Here is a 17,500-nt window from a genome sequence, read left to right on the forward strand (position 1 = left end):
CCAAACATTTTTTTCTGCCCGTGACATGATGAATGAATGAATCATTTCCAGGTGCCACTCTAATCGCTGTAAATGGATTAATGCAACACAACTCCTCGTCCAATTTTCAGTTTGCATGGAAATCATTGGTATAATTGCCTAGGAGATCTACGTGCGGCCAGCCTGACTCTTCCACTCGTTTTGTGATAACTAGCATTGTTTACTACTGTTGTTGTAGGCTACTACGTGTTTACTACTGTTGACTACTGTACTAGTAGACTTAATGGAACAAGTTCGTGGAAAACGAATGCTTGTGCAGAACGTTTCGTTAATCTATCCTACAGAGCCGTTAGGTAACGTCGGTGAGTAAGTTTATCTCTGTGTTATCCAAATTAACGGTCTTAAAGTTAGCGAGTTACAGAGGCTGGCAGTCAGCCCGACAGAGGGGGGAAGCATGGAACACTGATGTCGCATTTGCAACAATTTATTCCGACTCCATGGAACGTCAGCGAACAGAGTAACAATATTGCAGTTGTGCCTGTGTTTCTGGCTCTCAGGCTAAGTTGTGACTGCTAAGAAATAGACTAGAAATCTAGACGCCACTAGCGGCAATCACGTGAGGCTAGGGGCTGCTGACTGTGGCATTCAATTTGAACCTTATAAAAAAAACTGTGGCGATTTTCATCATTTTGTAAGGCACGGAGATCCGGGGCTATCCCCAATACATCCGGGGCTCTAGCCCCGAATGCCCAGGTCTAACGACGCCTCTGAGCACACTAATTGAAACACTGTGAGCATACACACACACACACACACACACACTAACTTAGACACAACATAAGCATTACACATAAAGGATAAAGTTACATTAGAGGCGCTGCATATAAAACAATATTTTAACAGGTTTGTAAATAAGCTTACCGGTATGACAATACATTTTGTGAACATGAAATATGTGCTTTGAAGTTTATTAGGTGTGTGTGTGTGTGTGTGCGTGTGTTTGTTTTGTTTGTTTGTCTGTCTGTCTCCTCAAGGAGAGCAACAACATGGTGGTGCCAGCCATGCAGCTGGCCAGCAAGATCCCTGACATGTCTGTCCAGCTGTGGTCCTCTGCATTGCTCAAGGGTGAGTTGTGTGTGTGTGTGTGTGTGTGTGTGTGTGTGTGTGTGTGTGTGTGTGTGTGTGTGTGTGTGTGTGTGTGTGTGTGTGTGTGTGTGTGTGTGTGTGTGTGTGTGTGTGTGTGTGTGTGTGTGTGTGTGTGTGTGTGTGTGTGTGTGTGTGTGTGTGTGTGTGTGTGTGTGTGTGTGTGTGTGTGTGTGTGTGTGTGTGAGATAGAGATAAATGCTCTATTCCATTTCAAGGGGATTAACTGTTTGGTGAATAATCACTGTGGATTTGCAAATGAGACAAGCTTAGCGATGGCTTTTTATAAGCCCATCTTATAGTCACACGTCTCAATTCGTCTCCAACTAACGAATCTCTTGCATACTAACACATCGCCGCACACTAACCCGTCGCTATCGCATACTAACAGCTCACACTAACGTGTCCCTATCTATCGCATACTAACAGCTCACACTAACGTGTCCCTATCTATCGCATACTAACAGCTCACACTAACGTGTCCCTATCTATCGCATACTAACAGCTCACACTAACGTGTCCCTATCTACCACATACTAACAGCTCACACTAAACCGTCTCTATCTATCGCATACTAACAGCTCACACTATCGTGTCTCTATCTATCGCATACTAACAGCTCACACTAACGTGTCCCTATCTATCGCATACTAACAGCTCACACTAACGTGTCCCTATCTATCGCATACTAACAGCTCACACTATCGTGTCTCTATCTATCGCATACTAACAGCTCACACTAAACCGTCTCTATCTATCGCATACTAACAGCTCACACTAACGTGTCCCTATCTATCGCATACTAACAGCTCACACTATCGTGTCTCTATCTATCGCATACTAACAGCTCACACTAAACCGTCTCTATCTATCACATACTAACGGCTCACACGTCTCTATCTCCTACTACCCCATCTATCTCCACTCATACAAATCCATACTAGCCCATCTCTCTCTATATTAACACTGGACTCAATCTTTACAAGCTCATTACATTTGAATACCACACCAACACTCACACTCACATACAATGTACAGATAATTAGTATACTATATAGATGTATTATATAAAGATGTGCTAGAGTAGACGGTGCTGGACAGTGATTGATGAGGTGTGTGTGTGTGTGTGTGAATGTATGTGTATGTTACAGATCTGAACAAGGCATGTGGGAACACCATTGACGCCCATGAAGCAGCACAGATGCATCAAAACTTCTCTCAGCAGCTGCTGCAGGACCACATAGCTGCCTGCAGCCTGCCTGAACACAATTTGATAAGTGTGAGTACGCCCACACACTCTGACACCATGTAGCTCTTTGGCCACTAAACACTACACACACACACACACGCACACACACACACACAATGTATTAATATATTAAGGTGTGTGTGTGTGTGTGTGTGTGTGTGTGTGTGTGTGTGTGTGTGTGTGTGTGTGTGTGTGTGTGTGTGTGTGTGTGTGTGTGTGTGTGTGTGTGTGTGTGTGTGTGTGTGTGTGTGTGTGTGTGTGTGTGTGTGTGTGTGTGTGTGTGTGTGTGTGTGTGTGCGTGCGTGCGTGCGTGCGTGCGTTTGTTTTACTATCTTGCTGTAGGACGCTATAGCTACATTAAATCTGCCCAAACCTACACTTTGTGTAGATGATAAACACACACACTCACACACTTGCACGGTCTGCTGGGCCACATAGCTGCCAAAAGTGTGCCTGGACACATATACCAACCTGAGGGCTTAACCTGGTTTGTTTGTTTGTTTGTTTGTTGTCAGTGGACAGATGGGCCTCCTCCAGTGCAGATCCAAGCTCAGAATGGACCAACAACCAGCCTGGCCAGTCTGCTCTGAGACTTTAATGCAAACATGTGCACACACTCGCATACACACACATGAACTACCCTTTCCCAGACACACACACACACACACACACACACACACACACACACACACACACACACACACACACACACACAATCATGTTGGCCTCTGCTGAATTTTTCTTCTAAGAATTTCAGATTTTTTGTCATTTAAATTTTTGCTCCTTCACTGCGTTGCCCCATGTGCCAATTCCTACGTAAAGTAAACATCCACCTGAGCCATTGGACACGCTCAGCCTTGCTCTGATTGGCTACTGGGTAGATGTGGTGGCTCAGCTGATAGGATTAGAGAGCGCAGGACCTGGTCTGATGGAGCTCCGAATATAATGGCCCTTTTGCCATTTCTGTTGGTTGTGAGGTTTTGTCTCGTCCCTGTTGGTTCCTGCCTGTAGCGTCCCCTGCAGTTGAAGGATGGCAGCTGTGTAAAGCGCGGCCTCTTCATGTCTCTGTCGCAGCCCGAAGGAAAAAACGACACTTTCTCATTTTATAGACGCTTATTTTTTCTACATTTTGTACATTATATTTCTCTCTGGGGATACTTATATACCTGTTTTATGTTGCATTCATCATGAGTATGAAATATTGGAGGTTATATGTAGTGATTCACTATTTTTGTGAGAGACGTTAGAAAAGGTTTTTTTCAACTGTTAAAGGAGCATTCCGGCATAATATTGTCTAATATTATGTTATTTGTTTATTTTTTACAGTGTTACTGCTACTGCTGATGAAATAGTTTGTTGTCATTACAGATAAACAGTTAGCTGCTACAGTAAACTGAAAAGTGATCAAAAAGAGGATGATGTCACCGGAAATACATCACAGGGAATAGTTTCTCTGTTGTGATGTAATTTCCTGCTGGCACAGGTTGCAAAGGCTCTTTTACCAAAGATCCTTGATTATTCACCTCTTTGCTTCAACCCTCTCCACAATTACAGTGTAGCGCTGCAGCACAGAATCCCAGTGCAGATCTATTATACGGACACACATAGTGTGTGTTTGTGTGTATGTATGAATTGTCTGTGTTTCTTTTACACACGTTGACAGCCTTCACACACAAAAACGCAAACACACACACACACACACACACACACACACACACACACACACACACACACACACACACACACACACACACACACACACACACACACACACACCACCATAACAAGTTTGTAGACAGCTCAGTGGTCTCTGGCCTTTGCCATATGTGGTGCTGTCCGTTTGATTCTTGCTCCAATCTACCCTCCCTGTCTGCCTCTTCACCTCTCCGGGTCTCACCAAGTCTCCTCAAAGTGTTGCAGCTCCACTGTGTAATACTGGCTGTTGCCATGCAACGTGCAACCTCAAAACAAAACAAAATGGAGGTCATTTCTCATGGCACCCAAATCAGTTGTTGTTGTCTCAGTCAGAAGACCAGCCAGTCTGCGATTTTTTTTTTTTTTTTCTCTGATGTTGGCAGACTCTGGAATGTGGCTACCAAGATCCAAACGGCTCTCCTCTAAACTGTTAAACATCACTGAAATCACAAACTGAATCACCTTCAGACAAGGTCATGTGGAGAGACCTTCCCCACTTACACAATGACCCAGTCCCAGTAGTAGGTTTGTGGTTTAGGGAGCTGTTTATCGTCCACTACTAGTCATGTTTACTGCGATGATGTGGTGTTTGGGCCGGAATGCTCCTTTGTAAAGCCTGGGGAAATTGATGTGACCATGGGCATGAGGGTTATGGGCATGGCCATGGGCATGGGTTATGAGGAAAAGAATAAATAACAACAACGCTGAGTCACATGTATGTTCGTCACAGCTGACAGACATGAAATCTCAAGACGAGGGTTTCCAACCGACCATGGTGTTGATTTTAAAACCATTTGATCCCTACTCCCAACCTCGACTTGATGGTTCTGGAGAGCTTTCACATCCCATGTTAGCTATTAAAAGCGCTGTTGGAAATTCACTGTTAGACGCTGCTGCTGCTGCTGCTGTGCTGGGCTTGCATGATGAACACTTGAGGGTGTTAGCCAGTAGAGGGCGCCAGTCGGCCATGTTTGGCTTGCAGACAGGCCTGTCTGCTTCTAATGCCTTTTGAAGTAGCCTACTCGCCAGACAATATTTGCAATACTTTTTAAAGTGTACACATTGTCACATTTTTTGGAAAAGGTGAAAGAAATATTTGCAGGCTGCCACTGTTTTATTGTATATTTTTGTCTGTAATTTCTTCATTGTTAGAAGATGTTTTTTTGTTGTTGTTGTTTTCACATTTTTGTTTGTGCTGATCATGGTAGAGCAGTAGCCTACTAGTTCCTTTTAAAGATATTTATCTCTCGTTTTCTGTTGTTTAACACAGATCCATTTGTTACATTTTGTACAATTTGAATATTTATACACTACTCTCAACAATATCATCAATTGCCATTATTTTGTTGTTTGACCGCTGTTTTTCTCTAGAATATTTAATTTGTATAAATATTGCGAGAAAAAAAATTAGATCAGGTTTTTTTCCAAACTTGTATGTGTTAACGCTTATGAAGGTGAAACCACAGTGGGGAACGGGAAGAGCTACACCGGGCCCTTGGGCTCCGACAGTGCCAGGCCTCGGATCTGACCAGATCTTCTCCCTCTTTCTCTTTCTCTCTTTCTCCCTCTTTCTCTTTCTCTCTGTCTCTCTCTCTCTCTCTCTTCATCTTTCTCGGTCTCATTATGCTCTCCTGTCTCTTTCTTTTGCTTTCTCCCTCATGAGGTTTCTCCATCTTTCTCTCTCTTTCTCTCTTTCCATCTCTCCCCCCTCTCCCTCTCTCCCCCTATCTTCTGTGTAAAGACTTACACAGTGTAGCATTAGGGTTATTGAATAGAACATTAGTTTGGTCATCACCAGAGAGTCACTGCCTTTTCAACGTTACCATTGTGGGTTGGTTATTTTGTTTTCTGTTTTACTTTCCCTGAATAATCAGCCAAAAACGATTTGAAATAAAATTTCAGAAGGAGGACAAAGCTTGTTGAATGAGAGTCATTGAAAATATGACACACACACTGTCGCTGTGCGTCAGAAAAAGTCAAAACACAATTATCCTGTTTATAAACACATTCGTACACACTGATCCAGCTTGATGCTGTATAGCACATTCACGCCACAGACACTAAGCTGAGGCGTGTGGAGATCATCAGGAATGAATCAATGTGTGCCTGTCCATCAGCCTCTTTTTGCAGACATGTTTGTTGTGTGTGTAAGAGAGGTGTGTAGAGAATAAGTATAGAAAATAGTTTATTTGACACATTGAATGGTTGGAAATCTGGTCCCTGACACACCTGACTGTGCTAAACACACTGGAAATCAACCTGCTTGAGCAGCACATGGTACTTAAGGTGTGTGTAAAGGGTGTGTTACATGTCATATGTTTGGGTGTGTCCAAGGCCAGCCTTTTGTTTCTGTGTGTGTGTGTGTGATCGAGTGTGTCCATTCATGTATTTTATGTGTGTGTGATCGAGTGTGTCCATTCATGTATTTTGTTTGTGTGTGGTGGGGAAGTGTGTCCTCACACATTATATATATATATAATGCTTGTGTGTGTATGTGTGTGTGTGTGTGTAAAGTGTCTCTATGTTGTGTGTGTGTGTGTGTGTGTGCTGAGCTGCTTGAGGGAGTCCTGCCAACAGCAGTGTGAGCCGCGGGCCCTTCAGCGGAGCTGCAGCTTGGTCACATGATCAATCTTTAGTTCTAATCTCCTGCGCAGCGACGCTGGCATTCCTGTGATAAGACATTAACTCAATGAGCCCTGTGCGCACACACACACACACACACACACACACACACACAATGCGCAGCCTTGAAACACTTCCCTAAACATGGCCAACCAGTGCCATGAGTCAAGTCAAAATGTGAGCTTTACCAAAGCCAAACAGACTGTCCAAAATTCAGATATTTTTGCAGGTATTGAGAACAGGAGGGGGGGGGGTGATGCTAACTAGTGGATGCTTATTAGGTGTCAGTCAGAGCTCAGCCGAGTGCTCACTTCCTGCCAAATAGTGAGCCTGGCCGATCGTGACAGAGAGGCCCACTTCCTGTGCAGTTACTGTACTTTAACAGGGATTAAGTTGAGGCTGTCATGTTGGCGCTGGTTAGCGGCTGGGCAGCCCGCCGCCATTGCCTCATGTCCTGCTGGAAGGAGTGGGGGGAGGGGGTGGTGTGTGTGTGTGTGTGTGTGTGTGTGTGTGTGTGTGTGTGACACCATTATAAGTCTCTGCGCAGGAACTCAGCAGCAGTCCTCCTGACACAGAGCAAACACACACACACACACACACACACACACACACACACACACCACCCTACTAACGTGCAGTACCTTGAGTTTAGAATAGCCACAAACACATGATGGCTCCACCAGGTAACTGGAGGCTGCTTCCTGTCCAGCCTTGCTGTGGGTCAGATGGGGGTGGTTGAGACCTGGCACATTCTGTCAGATTGAGGGGGAAACCCATAGCCTCTTAGATTGATGAGTGGTAACATGGTTTACATTGAGTAAAATCAATGCTGGGCTCATAACCGCCACTGGAGATTACCATGACATTACATTTGTTAATTTAGCTGATGCGTTTATCCAAAGCAGCTTAGAAATGGACTGACACTCATACAGTGGAAAGGAGAGCATGACAGTGCAGATGTTTAGGTACCGACCGGGGAAGTAATGGAGAGGAAGTGTCTGGTGAATGGGAGTTAGGCATGTTAGGTTGGTTAGAGAGCTAGAGGAGGATCAAGTGATCACTGCTGAACATGTCGACAGGGGTCGGCCTGAACAGCTGACCTGACACCTGTTGGGGCAACTCAGTCACCGCATACCATGGGAACAATCTGATGACCTGATGTCAGGACAGCGGTAACCGAGAGCAACAGCAGAGCTGACCCTTTGTCCTCAAGGGCTTCTCAACAAGCTTGATCAAATAATTTTGACTTTTTAATTGTCAAAATGAGAAATTATGATGATTATGATCAGTCAAAAATGAAATATATGATTATTAATGATTCATTACAATTATACTGATTCCACTCATTACAATCATTGAATCACTGATGTGAAACTGGAGTGCATGTGCTGACATTGGAAAAGGGTTATTGTTGAGGCTGGTGGCTGAGAAGTTTCTTTCTTTGTTATTTCTCTTTCCTTTTCATCCTCAGAAGGTGAACTAGTGGAGGTTTCATAATGAGTCACAGCCGATTGTACCCTTTAACACGAGAGAAGAGCAGACCACAGAAACAGACAAAGAATCAGTTCTGCCTGATGATGATGAATTTTCATACATTCATCCAAACACCCATTCTACTTGATGTGATGTTTTTGGTTAAACAACCAGCTCAATCACAGACTTAACGCACACGCAAATAAACATCTGATTTCCCAGCAGCACTTGACGAACGCAAGTGGCACTTCCTGTAAACGTTCTGGCTCTAAGTCAAAACACGTGTCATTTCCCCCTCCTGTCTCCCTGCTACACTCCCTAAAGTGTTTGTGTGTGTGTGTGTGTGTGTGTGTGTGTGTGTGTGTGTGTGTGTGTGCGTGCGTGTGTGCGTGCGTGTGTGTGTGTGTGTGTGTGTGTGTGTCTGTGTGTCTGTGTGTATGACTGTGTGGTGGACTCTAAAAGTGTACCTCCAAGAAATAGATAAAATAATTTAGACTTTTGGATTGTGAGCCCAAATTGAAAATTATGTTGATTCATTATAATTAATCACGATTTTGGATAGGCTTTCTATCCCATCATAAACTTGAGACAGAATGGGCATCGTTTACACAGGTGACTCTGGGGAACTGCCAGTCATGGATTGAGACAGGTTCTGAAATCCCTTTGTCTACACATGCCAGCATGTTTTGGAAGTAAGCTATACTCCCAGGGTTGACGGTAGTCTTACAAGATGATGGCCCCAGCAAGGTGACTGTTTGAGTGCATCTAGCTTAGTGCTCTTCACAGTGATTGATGTGGTTGGACCATGAGTCTGTGCTGGAACAAGCACACAGCTACTGCAGTCTGTGGAGTTCAGCACCCCCTGAGACCCTGTACTTGCTCATGCTTGAGGCCATGACAAGAAGGGAGGCTCCAAAAGGACAACGTTTGCTTTGTACTGCTTTTAGATGATGAAAACAGGTGACAATAGAAATCAGGCGAACAAGTCAGTAGTCCACCCCTCAATACCCAAAATTAAAAAACCTCCCATTAAAAAACAAGCCCCTCAGCCGTTGTGACATCGTGGGGCCAGCCAATCTCAGCTCTTCCTTCCGTGACCCCTCACAAGGCCACAACCTGGCACATATTCCAAGGACACTTTCTGTGCCTGAAGTTCAATCAGAGACTTTTTAAAGTTCATATAGGCTATGTGTAATTATCTGTTTTCAAACCTTAAAGTGCCTGAACCACGCCTGAATTCAGACACGGTGCCTGAAAATGGTGAGCCCTGGGTGGGGTGACGGACACGGCTGAGGCGACTGTGAGCTTGCGGGTCAAGTCAGTCCATCAGGAGAGCTGCAGAGACAGGTGGTGGAAATGAGATGTCACTGGTGATGCTGAGAAGTCAGGAAGATATCGGTTGAGACTTACATCAACACGTTTCACAGGAACCATCTTGGGCTGGATCAGTCTAAGGACGCTCGTCACCATTTCACTGCACTGGAGGGGCGGGGGTTAGATGGGTCGTGTGTGTGTGTATGTGTGTGTGTGTGTGATTGCAGTTGCGGCATGACCATTCTAGTCCTCCATTATTGTTGATGAAAAGTTCTGCGCGTTTGTATCGTGTGAGGTGTGGCAGTCGGATGTGTGTGTGTGTGTGTGTGTGTGTGTGTGTGTGCTTATGACTCCTGTAAAGGTATTTGTGCGTGGGGGTTTTGAGGGGTGGACTGGAACCGACTTGTTCGCCTGATTTCTATATAGTCACTTGTTTTCATCGTCACATTGGATGGAAAGCTGTAAAAAGCAAACAACACAGTATTTTTTTGGAGCCTTTCTTCTCCTCCTCTTCCTCCCAAGAACTCCCCAGACACTTTGTGTCTACAGCTGAGGTATAAGCACCCATCACAAACTGGTTGAATCAGTGCTGAAGACAGGTGCATCCTGCTGTGCGTCTTGCTGACTTATAGTGATGGGTCACTATCAACCAGCTCAGTGCAGCCTATAGCCGGCCTATGTAAACACAGAAAGTGAAAGTAGTATGTCATTCATGTTGCCTTTTGGATGCTGTCCCTGTCCAGTGACCAGTGTCCTGAACGAAGAAGAGGATTGGCAAAGTAGCCTGGTGTCCCGGCAGTGCGTGGGGGTTGGGGACCACTGTGGGCTACCCCATACCACTCAGATTTGGTGGTGGTCAGTGGTTGTATGAAGTGTAGCCTACTTGGTCCCCCTGGTGCGCGCAACCGCGCATGCTCAGTGCGACGACGCCGCGGCTCCATGTGTATGTGAGGCGCATTATTTGGCAACCGAGGCGGCAGCAGCAGGGGAGGGCTGTGGAGAGACAGGGTATCCCCGGGATTTTTTTCTAAACCGAATTATCGGACTTAATTGTCATCCAAAATTGCACGTAAGGTCTTCGGAGGAGAGGATCGGTGTCACATCGACTCAGTAAGTCAACAAAGATGCCGCCGAAGTTTGGTGGGAGGGCGATTGAAAGAATCCATTTTATTCGGGACTTATCGAAAGCCAGCGCTTCCTCCACCTATCTGCGTCTGCGACGGCGGAGTAATGGGTTGTTTGAAAGTAGCCAATGCACTTTTCCGCAGAGCAAAAAACAATCTTCGAGGAAGAGGACAGGGTAGTTGAGAGTCAGCACGATTCATTGGATGCTCGATTAAATGGAAGTTGCTCCATCAATTATGTGTGGTGGAGAGAATTTAGGAAGTCTCTCAGAGGAATACTTTGATGTTTTGTGTCACGCTACCTATATAATCAGAACTAGCTCCGGTGACTGAACCCTAGTGTCTGGGTGGGTAACATGACGATACGAGTGTCCGTGGGAGTTGGAATTCTTTAGAGACAGCACACACTTACCCCTTTGTCAATTTTGGGACTCAATAACCACGCATCCCCACAAACACCACCGTTCAACTGGATTTTAATGAGTAATTGTGTATATCTAGACGATGTATTTTTTCCTCGGTCGATGTTCAAAGTTTAAATTTTCCGCTGATTTCCCCCCCTCTTCGAACGCGAGGTAACGCTAGCAAGTTAGCTTGCTAACGTTTCAGCCTATGATTGGCTTGAACCGAGGTGCGGGAGCCAGGTCGCTGTTGTTATTTCAAAACGCAGGAAAGTTCATAACTTAGACTGAATGTTTCATTGTTTGGAGTCGCGCTGGTTTAACCGCTGAATATGTACATGAATGCATTGTGGCAAGGATCATAGGTGATCACCGTCACCCTTTTCGCAGCTAACGTTAGTTTGTCAGGTAGCGTTGCTAGCTAATGATAAATGGTCATTATGATGGCTTGCTGAAATGTCTTACGAGCTAATGGTAGTAATTTTGTTGTTATTACTATTGTTGTTAATAGACATGCCTTTCAACTTATTGAGGATGGCGGGATGTGTTGTAGGTGGATGGTTAAAAGCCGGTTTTATCATGTATACTTTGAAGACATGGTCGCATGTTTGGATTTTTTTTTTATGTTTGAGAGAGGGAGGGGGGTTCAATCGTGGTGTAATAATGGTGGACGTTGTGCCTTGGTTTGAGCCCCCAGTCGTGGCACTTAACCCGACAGGCTGCCAATTTCCTACTATATCACAGTAAAAGTCCCAGTAATCTTCCTTATTTGAGAGGCTACCATCCTCTTCCTCATTTTAAAGCTGTACACACACTCAATACACGACATGCTTCACAGCTGCCTTTCCAGTGGATGCTTGCTGGTTCTGAGGGCAAGTTGGAAGTATGCAGGGACATCAGATATCAGCAGCAGAAAACACGTAGCCAACTGAATAGTTTTACATACTGAGTGTCGTTTTTAGATTATGTCTTGGCTCAATTATACTACCGACCTGACTTATTCTACCTGCAAGTTTGCACTGTCAAGCTGGTGTTATGAAGTAGTCGTGAAAGTCCAAAAGGGTTTTTAATAGCATATATTCTACAACAAGAAGTATTAGACATATTCTACAACAGGTTGTCATTTGCTTGCACTGACAGGGTTTAGAATGACCACTATGTATGAAAGCATAGCACTGCAAAGCAACTATGCTGTCTGGCCCTAAAGAAATGCATTTTTGCATGAATTAGCAGTTTTCAGCATTATCAGTTTTAGATTAGCTATGTGGGTACCTGTTCGCTGACTCAGGAAAACTATTGGGAAGTGATCTTTCACAGGGAGTTCTGGCTTCAACGTCACATGGCCTGTGGTTATTATGAGGCTTCTCTCTGCCCTCTGAGTGTTGGATGCCTGTGGCCTGTGTACTGCATACTGCGTACTGCAAGTAAGTCTACTGGCTTGACCTCGGGACCACTAAGTCCATTACTGGACCTAAAGTCCACTGTACCTTGGATGGTCCGGAGAAAGCACAGGTCACCAGCTACCGGGCTAAATATGGCTGAGCTCAGGTGATGAACAGGCGCCTGCTTTTACTGGGTTGAATGGCCGTTAAGATAACTCGGTTAGCTAAGAGAGCTTTATTTGAAGATGTCTTTTTAAAGTTGGTTTATTTTCTTGTTTGGTTATTTTGTGTAGCTGCCCTCACCCTGCTGGACATGTATTAATTGAAGCAGTGTGATTTGTTCTTATTCTTAATCATTTCAATTCATAGCTGTTTTTTTGGAAGATGTAATCAATATCTGTGTTATCTTGGCATGGTACCCATGGTTTTAGAGGATTGAGTCTCTTGTTGCTACTGGATCAGTTTGGATGAAGGCGAGCGTTAATTAAAATGAGAACCAAATACCATCTGCATTGAAACTCCCCATTCCGGAGCTGACTTGCGGGCATTCTAGAATGGATGACCGATTGTTGCCCTGAACAATGGGCCAGGGGCTTCTTTGTGGGGAAGTCTTGTCATGGTGGCTTTGATGAAGCCATCATAGAGAACTGAGCAATGCCGTTAGGAACCCACTGGCTTCTACAAAATGCCTGACTGGGAGAGGGGGTGGGCAGGGCCAAATCCTTACCTCGGAACTGGTTCAACAGCTGTGAGTGACGGGGCCCCTGTAGCTCTATGCTAATTTGGCCAGTACCTCCCCTCACATCTGTGTGTGTGTATGTGTGTTTGAAGGGAGACGTGTGAATGTGGTGTGGTGTGATAATGGAAGAGGGGCAGCTGTATCTTTACTGAAACCTGCGTGGGCCGAGGCCACAACTGTGGTGCAGGTGTGATGTTTAAGCTGTGCATGGTTGATGTCACCCTGTCAAGCCCCATCGAAATGGGAGAGATTTGACCTTATTGCGTGTGTGTGTGTATTGGGTGTGACCGTTTTTGCTGTGTCATCAGGCTCCATGTTCCTCCCAAGTGGCTGATGGGAAAATTAATCAGGGTGGTGCAGTGTTTCCCCTTGCAGAGCTTCCTGTGTGTGTGTGTGTGTGTGTGTGTGTGTGTGTGTGTGTGTGTGTGTGTGTGTGTGTGTGTGTGTGTGTGTGTGTGTTTCAGGCCTTTGCCCTTAACACACGTTTTCGAGTGAGAGTGATTTCTCTTGTCATAATGGACTGTTTGCTGTGACTTGGCCCAGATCTAACTCCAGTATGGTCCTGCTTTTCTGCGGCTTGGGAAAGCTATGGTAAGGATTGATGCAGCTTTCTAGGAGTGTGGTTGTGGTGGATGTTTTGGGAGGAAGTTGTTGTGTGTGTGTGTGTATAGTGTTCGTGGAGGTTACTATCATTGCTGTGTGCTTTGAGCGGTGGACAGACTGGTCTATTTGTTCATAGATAGTCTCGTAGAACTGAATAGGCCTTCTCCTTATTTCGATGTCTGGTCACGGTTATGTATTTCTCAAGCTTCACACATGCTGACATACACTACCATCCAGTGAAACCCATGCCCTCTGTTTGCCTCTCATACCCCTGATTGGAGGCAGTGTTAAGGAGGAGGTCATGGCCTGTGCTTGCTGGACTGTGGTGCTGGTGCTGGTCTTTCTCTCAAAACCCTGTTAATGTTAGTTAGCACGGAAAAGGTAGGACTAAGTGATGGGCTCTACGCTACAGTCATCATTGATTGTTTTGTGTGGGGTAGGAGTTGCTGTAGTCGAGGTGAGGGCTGACTCTGCTCAGTCCCATGTGGTCATCTCAGGGTTTGATTGGCTTTTCAGTAGAACAGTAGTTCTCCTAGCTTGCTCTCCATTGGTCCAAGTTGCCCACGACCTTTGACCCGGCCTAGGCACAGTAAGCTCCTTCGAGAGTCTCTCCAGCCGGGTGCTTAGCGCTTACTTACAGAGGCTGTGAGTGTCCATAGATTAGTCTCACTGGCAGGTAGAGCACACCTGACATTGTCAGGTGCCCCAATCTCCCTCCCCTCCTTTACATTACATTACATTTAGTAGATTTGTTTTTCATCCAAAGTGACTTACTTATATCAACTATATTACATTGTCATTACATTGTCCCTGGAGCAACTTGGGTCAAGTGCCTTGCTCAAGGGCACAAGGGTGGAAGCCGGGAATTGAACCAACAACTTGCTCCATTCAAGGCAACAGGCCTTGGGTGCCATCGCCTAACCTAACGAACCAGACCCACATCAAGATGTAGGATCTGGAAACTCACCATAACAGGGTTCAATCGGAGGGGTAGGATAAACGGTTGTCTTACAAATTCCCCCTCCACGCAATAGGATAGCGCTAAACGAATCATCTTCTTGTTTTCAAGTAGCAGGATGCTTAACGGTCGCAACTTCTGGTCGCAGGTCAGTCGTCATTGTGTTAAGCCCGACTTCATGCATCTTCAAACGACACCGACTTCATACACGTTGTGATTGGTCCGCCTTCATACACGATGTGATTGGCCCGCCTTCATACGACATTGACTTCATACGTGATGTGATTGGCCCGAGAGAAGTCTCCTCAAGGCAGCTTGCAAGCTAACGAAGAATTGCTAGACTACCCTGGAGGGATGCTAAGGGCATCTAGATTTCTAGGCTAGCCATCGCTGTCAGCAGCAGGAAACTCCACAGGAATGAAGTGTTGAGCTTGAGTATGAGTGAATCATATTAGCTTCATGTCCTGTGTGAGGTGTTACGCCTCAGGTGTGCTGTGGACAGGTATGTTACACCTCAGGTGTGCTGTGGACAAGCAGCTAGTGACCCTTTCCCCAGCGCGTTTTAATGGCCTCTGCTTGGCAGTGATTTGCCGACCTGCGTCACTCCTCCTTCCTATTGGTGAGTTGGTGTGTAGGTAAGGTTGACCCTCTCCACTCCCAGCCACTGACAGGCAGATTCGTAAATGATCATGATTTGTCTGAGGTTCATGAACCACTTCCATATTTTACCAGCCTGCACTTTTTAAAAAATAATGGTTCTTGGGGTGCTATATAGAACCATGCAGGCTTTGATAACCTCTTCAAAATGATAAAGAAACATTTAGGGGAGCCATGAAGTATGCAATAGAGCCATTTTTGGAACCATTTGCTCCTTTTTTGTAAGAGTGTGTGGCTAGCGCTAATTTTGGTTCATGACTGTGGGACGATTGGCCTTGTCCACTTTGTCTTGAAGTGGAAGTCGCGGTGGTTAGGAAGTGCCCTCTCTGTTGCTCAGGTCCTGTGATCAGGGCTGGGTGAGTATGCTGTGTGGATCATAGGCCTCACTAGAGAGGGCTCACTACTCGCTGTGGTTTCTGCTCATCCTCAACATGGAGACAGCAGAAAAACGGCGACCACGTCCATGACACTTATTGACCAATGAGATGCACTCCTCAGAGGTTCTCCTGGATGGGCATGGCGTCCCATTGGCTGTGGCTCGCCAGCTAGGAGGAGCTTGTTTGGCGTGAGCTGTGCTTGAGTGATGGTGTTTCGCTGTGTGTGTGAGAGAGTTCATCCTCATCTAGCCAGTCAGCCGTGATCTCTTGCTCTCCTTTGCACACACACGCGCACACACACACACACACACACGTTAGGCACATGCATGTAGGCCATAAGCCACTGGTCTGTAGTTGGAGAAGGACTATGGAGAATGGGTGCTGTTGTGCTGAACACAGCCTCTGTTGTGTTGCCTTTGTGTAACACTTAAATTCTGAGAACTCTGGTTCATAATCTGTGTGTGTGTGTGTGTGTGTGTGTGTGTGAGGGAGAGAACGTGCGTGAGTGCGCGTGTTGGTGTTTGTGAGTGGATGTGGGGGAGGGGTGAAGGCAGTGTTCCCTATATCCATGCATGCAAAGGCACACTCAGGCATGCACTTAAATACACACACACACACATACACACACTCGGAGAGAGTGCCGAGTTAAACCCCTGCAGGGTAGGTCATTACATCAGCTTCTATAAATAATCTGTGTGGAAACGCTTCCGCTGGCCAAGCAGGGGTAGCCACTGTGTATATACATATATGCACATATACGCACACACATACACACATATACACATACACACACACACACACACACACACACACAGACACACACACGGACCCACGGACCCACGGACCCACGTGCATCACCATGCTGCAACTTCACAGGTTGTTACTCTCATCACACACATGTAAGCATATGCATGCATGTGTACATACAAAACACCATGTTGTTGCATCTTCATCAATGAACACACTCAATCACACACACACACACACACACACACACACACACACACACACACACACACTTCTCTTCTCCTCCTCGCTTCTCCTTTCCTGACACTATTCTCTTGTCCTCTTCCTCACGTCTCATCTTCCTCTTCATCTTCATCTTCCTCTCTCGTCTTCCTCTTCGTCACCTCCTCCCTCCTCTCCTCTCCTCTTTTTCTCTTCTCTTCTCCTCTGTGTGTCTGCTGATTGGCCTGGGTAGACTGGCAGGGCAGGACAGCCTTAGAGCTTTGCCATGTGTGCTGAATCCTGTCGGTGCTTCTGTATGACACACACACACACACACACACACACACACACACACACACACACACACACACACACACACACACACACACACGTGATGGTGTGCTGGCAGCGGGTGTGTGCCCACTGTGTGCTGTGGGCACTGGAGTGAGTGGGGCGGACTGAGCAGGAGGTCTCAGTGAGTCTCGAGTGAGGTTGCTGCTGCTGGAGGCCCTAAGGCTGACTGTCCTTAGTGGTGCTGGTCCTAGTGCTGCTGGAGCCTACAGCCTCTTGGGGCCCAGTGCCCAGACCTCAGTGCTTACTGATTTCTAAATCTCTGTCCTCTGTGATGAAGTGTCAGACCCAGGGATGCCCGAAGTGGAGGTGACCGGTTTGCTTTGCAGTCGTGTGTGTGTGTGTGTGTTTTTTGTGTGTCTGACAGCTGATTGATGTTCACATTACATCTTCAACCTATCCGTTTGGCCCAGAGAGAAACCCTAGAGTGAAAAGTCATGACCCCATTCTCATCAGTGGACCACTCTCCTCTGCCAGTCCAACAC

General features: G+C 45.9%; 2 protein-coding genes across 6 annotated transcripts in view; both read left to right on the forward strand.

Annotated features, from left to right (window-relative positions):
• mau2 (MAU2 sister chromatid cohesion factor) overlaps positions 1 to 5,256 on the forward strand; it is a 13,511-nt gene extending 8,255 nt beyond the window's left edge. For both annotated transcript variants that reach the window (XM_062518979.1, XM_062518990.1), the window contains exons 17-19: positions 1,014 to 1,104; positions 2,274 to 2,401; positions 2,887 to 5,256. In XM_062518979.1, coding sequence (XP_062374963.1) covers positions 1,014 to 1,104; positions 2,274 to 2,401; positions 2,887 to 2,961 — 294 coding nt within the window. In that variant the 3' untranslated portion in view covers positions 2,962 to 5,256. The remainder of the gene's footprint in view (positions 1 to 1,013; positions 1,105 to 2,273; positions 2,402 to 2,886) is intronic.
• Positions 5,257 to 10,438: 5,182 nt separating this feature from the next.
• The window catches only part of LOC134063146 (transcriptional repressor p66 alpha-like), a 34,224-nt gene continuing 27,162 nt past the window's right edge, over positions 10,439 to 17,500 (forward strand). For all 4 annotated transcript variants that reach the window (XM_062518852.1, XM_062518851.1, XM_062518854.1 and 1 more), the window contains exon 1: positions 10,439 to 10,585. Coding sequence is in view for 3 of the 4 variants with exons in the window: in XM_062518851.1 (XP_062374835.1) it covers position 10,585 (1 nt within the window). In the remaining variant the exon portion in view is untranslated. The remainder of the gene's footprint in view (positions 10,586 to 17,500) is intronic.

Source organism: Sardina pilchardus, chromosome 2 (genome assembly GCF_963854185.1).
Source record: "Sardina pilchardus chromosome 2, fSarPil1.1, whole genome shotgun sequence".
NCBI classification, from domain to species: Eukaryota; Metazoa; Chordata; class Actinopteri; order Clupeiformes; family Clupeidae; genus Sardina; species Sardina pilchardus.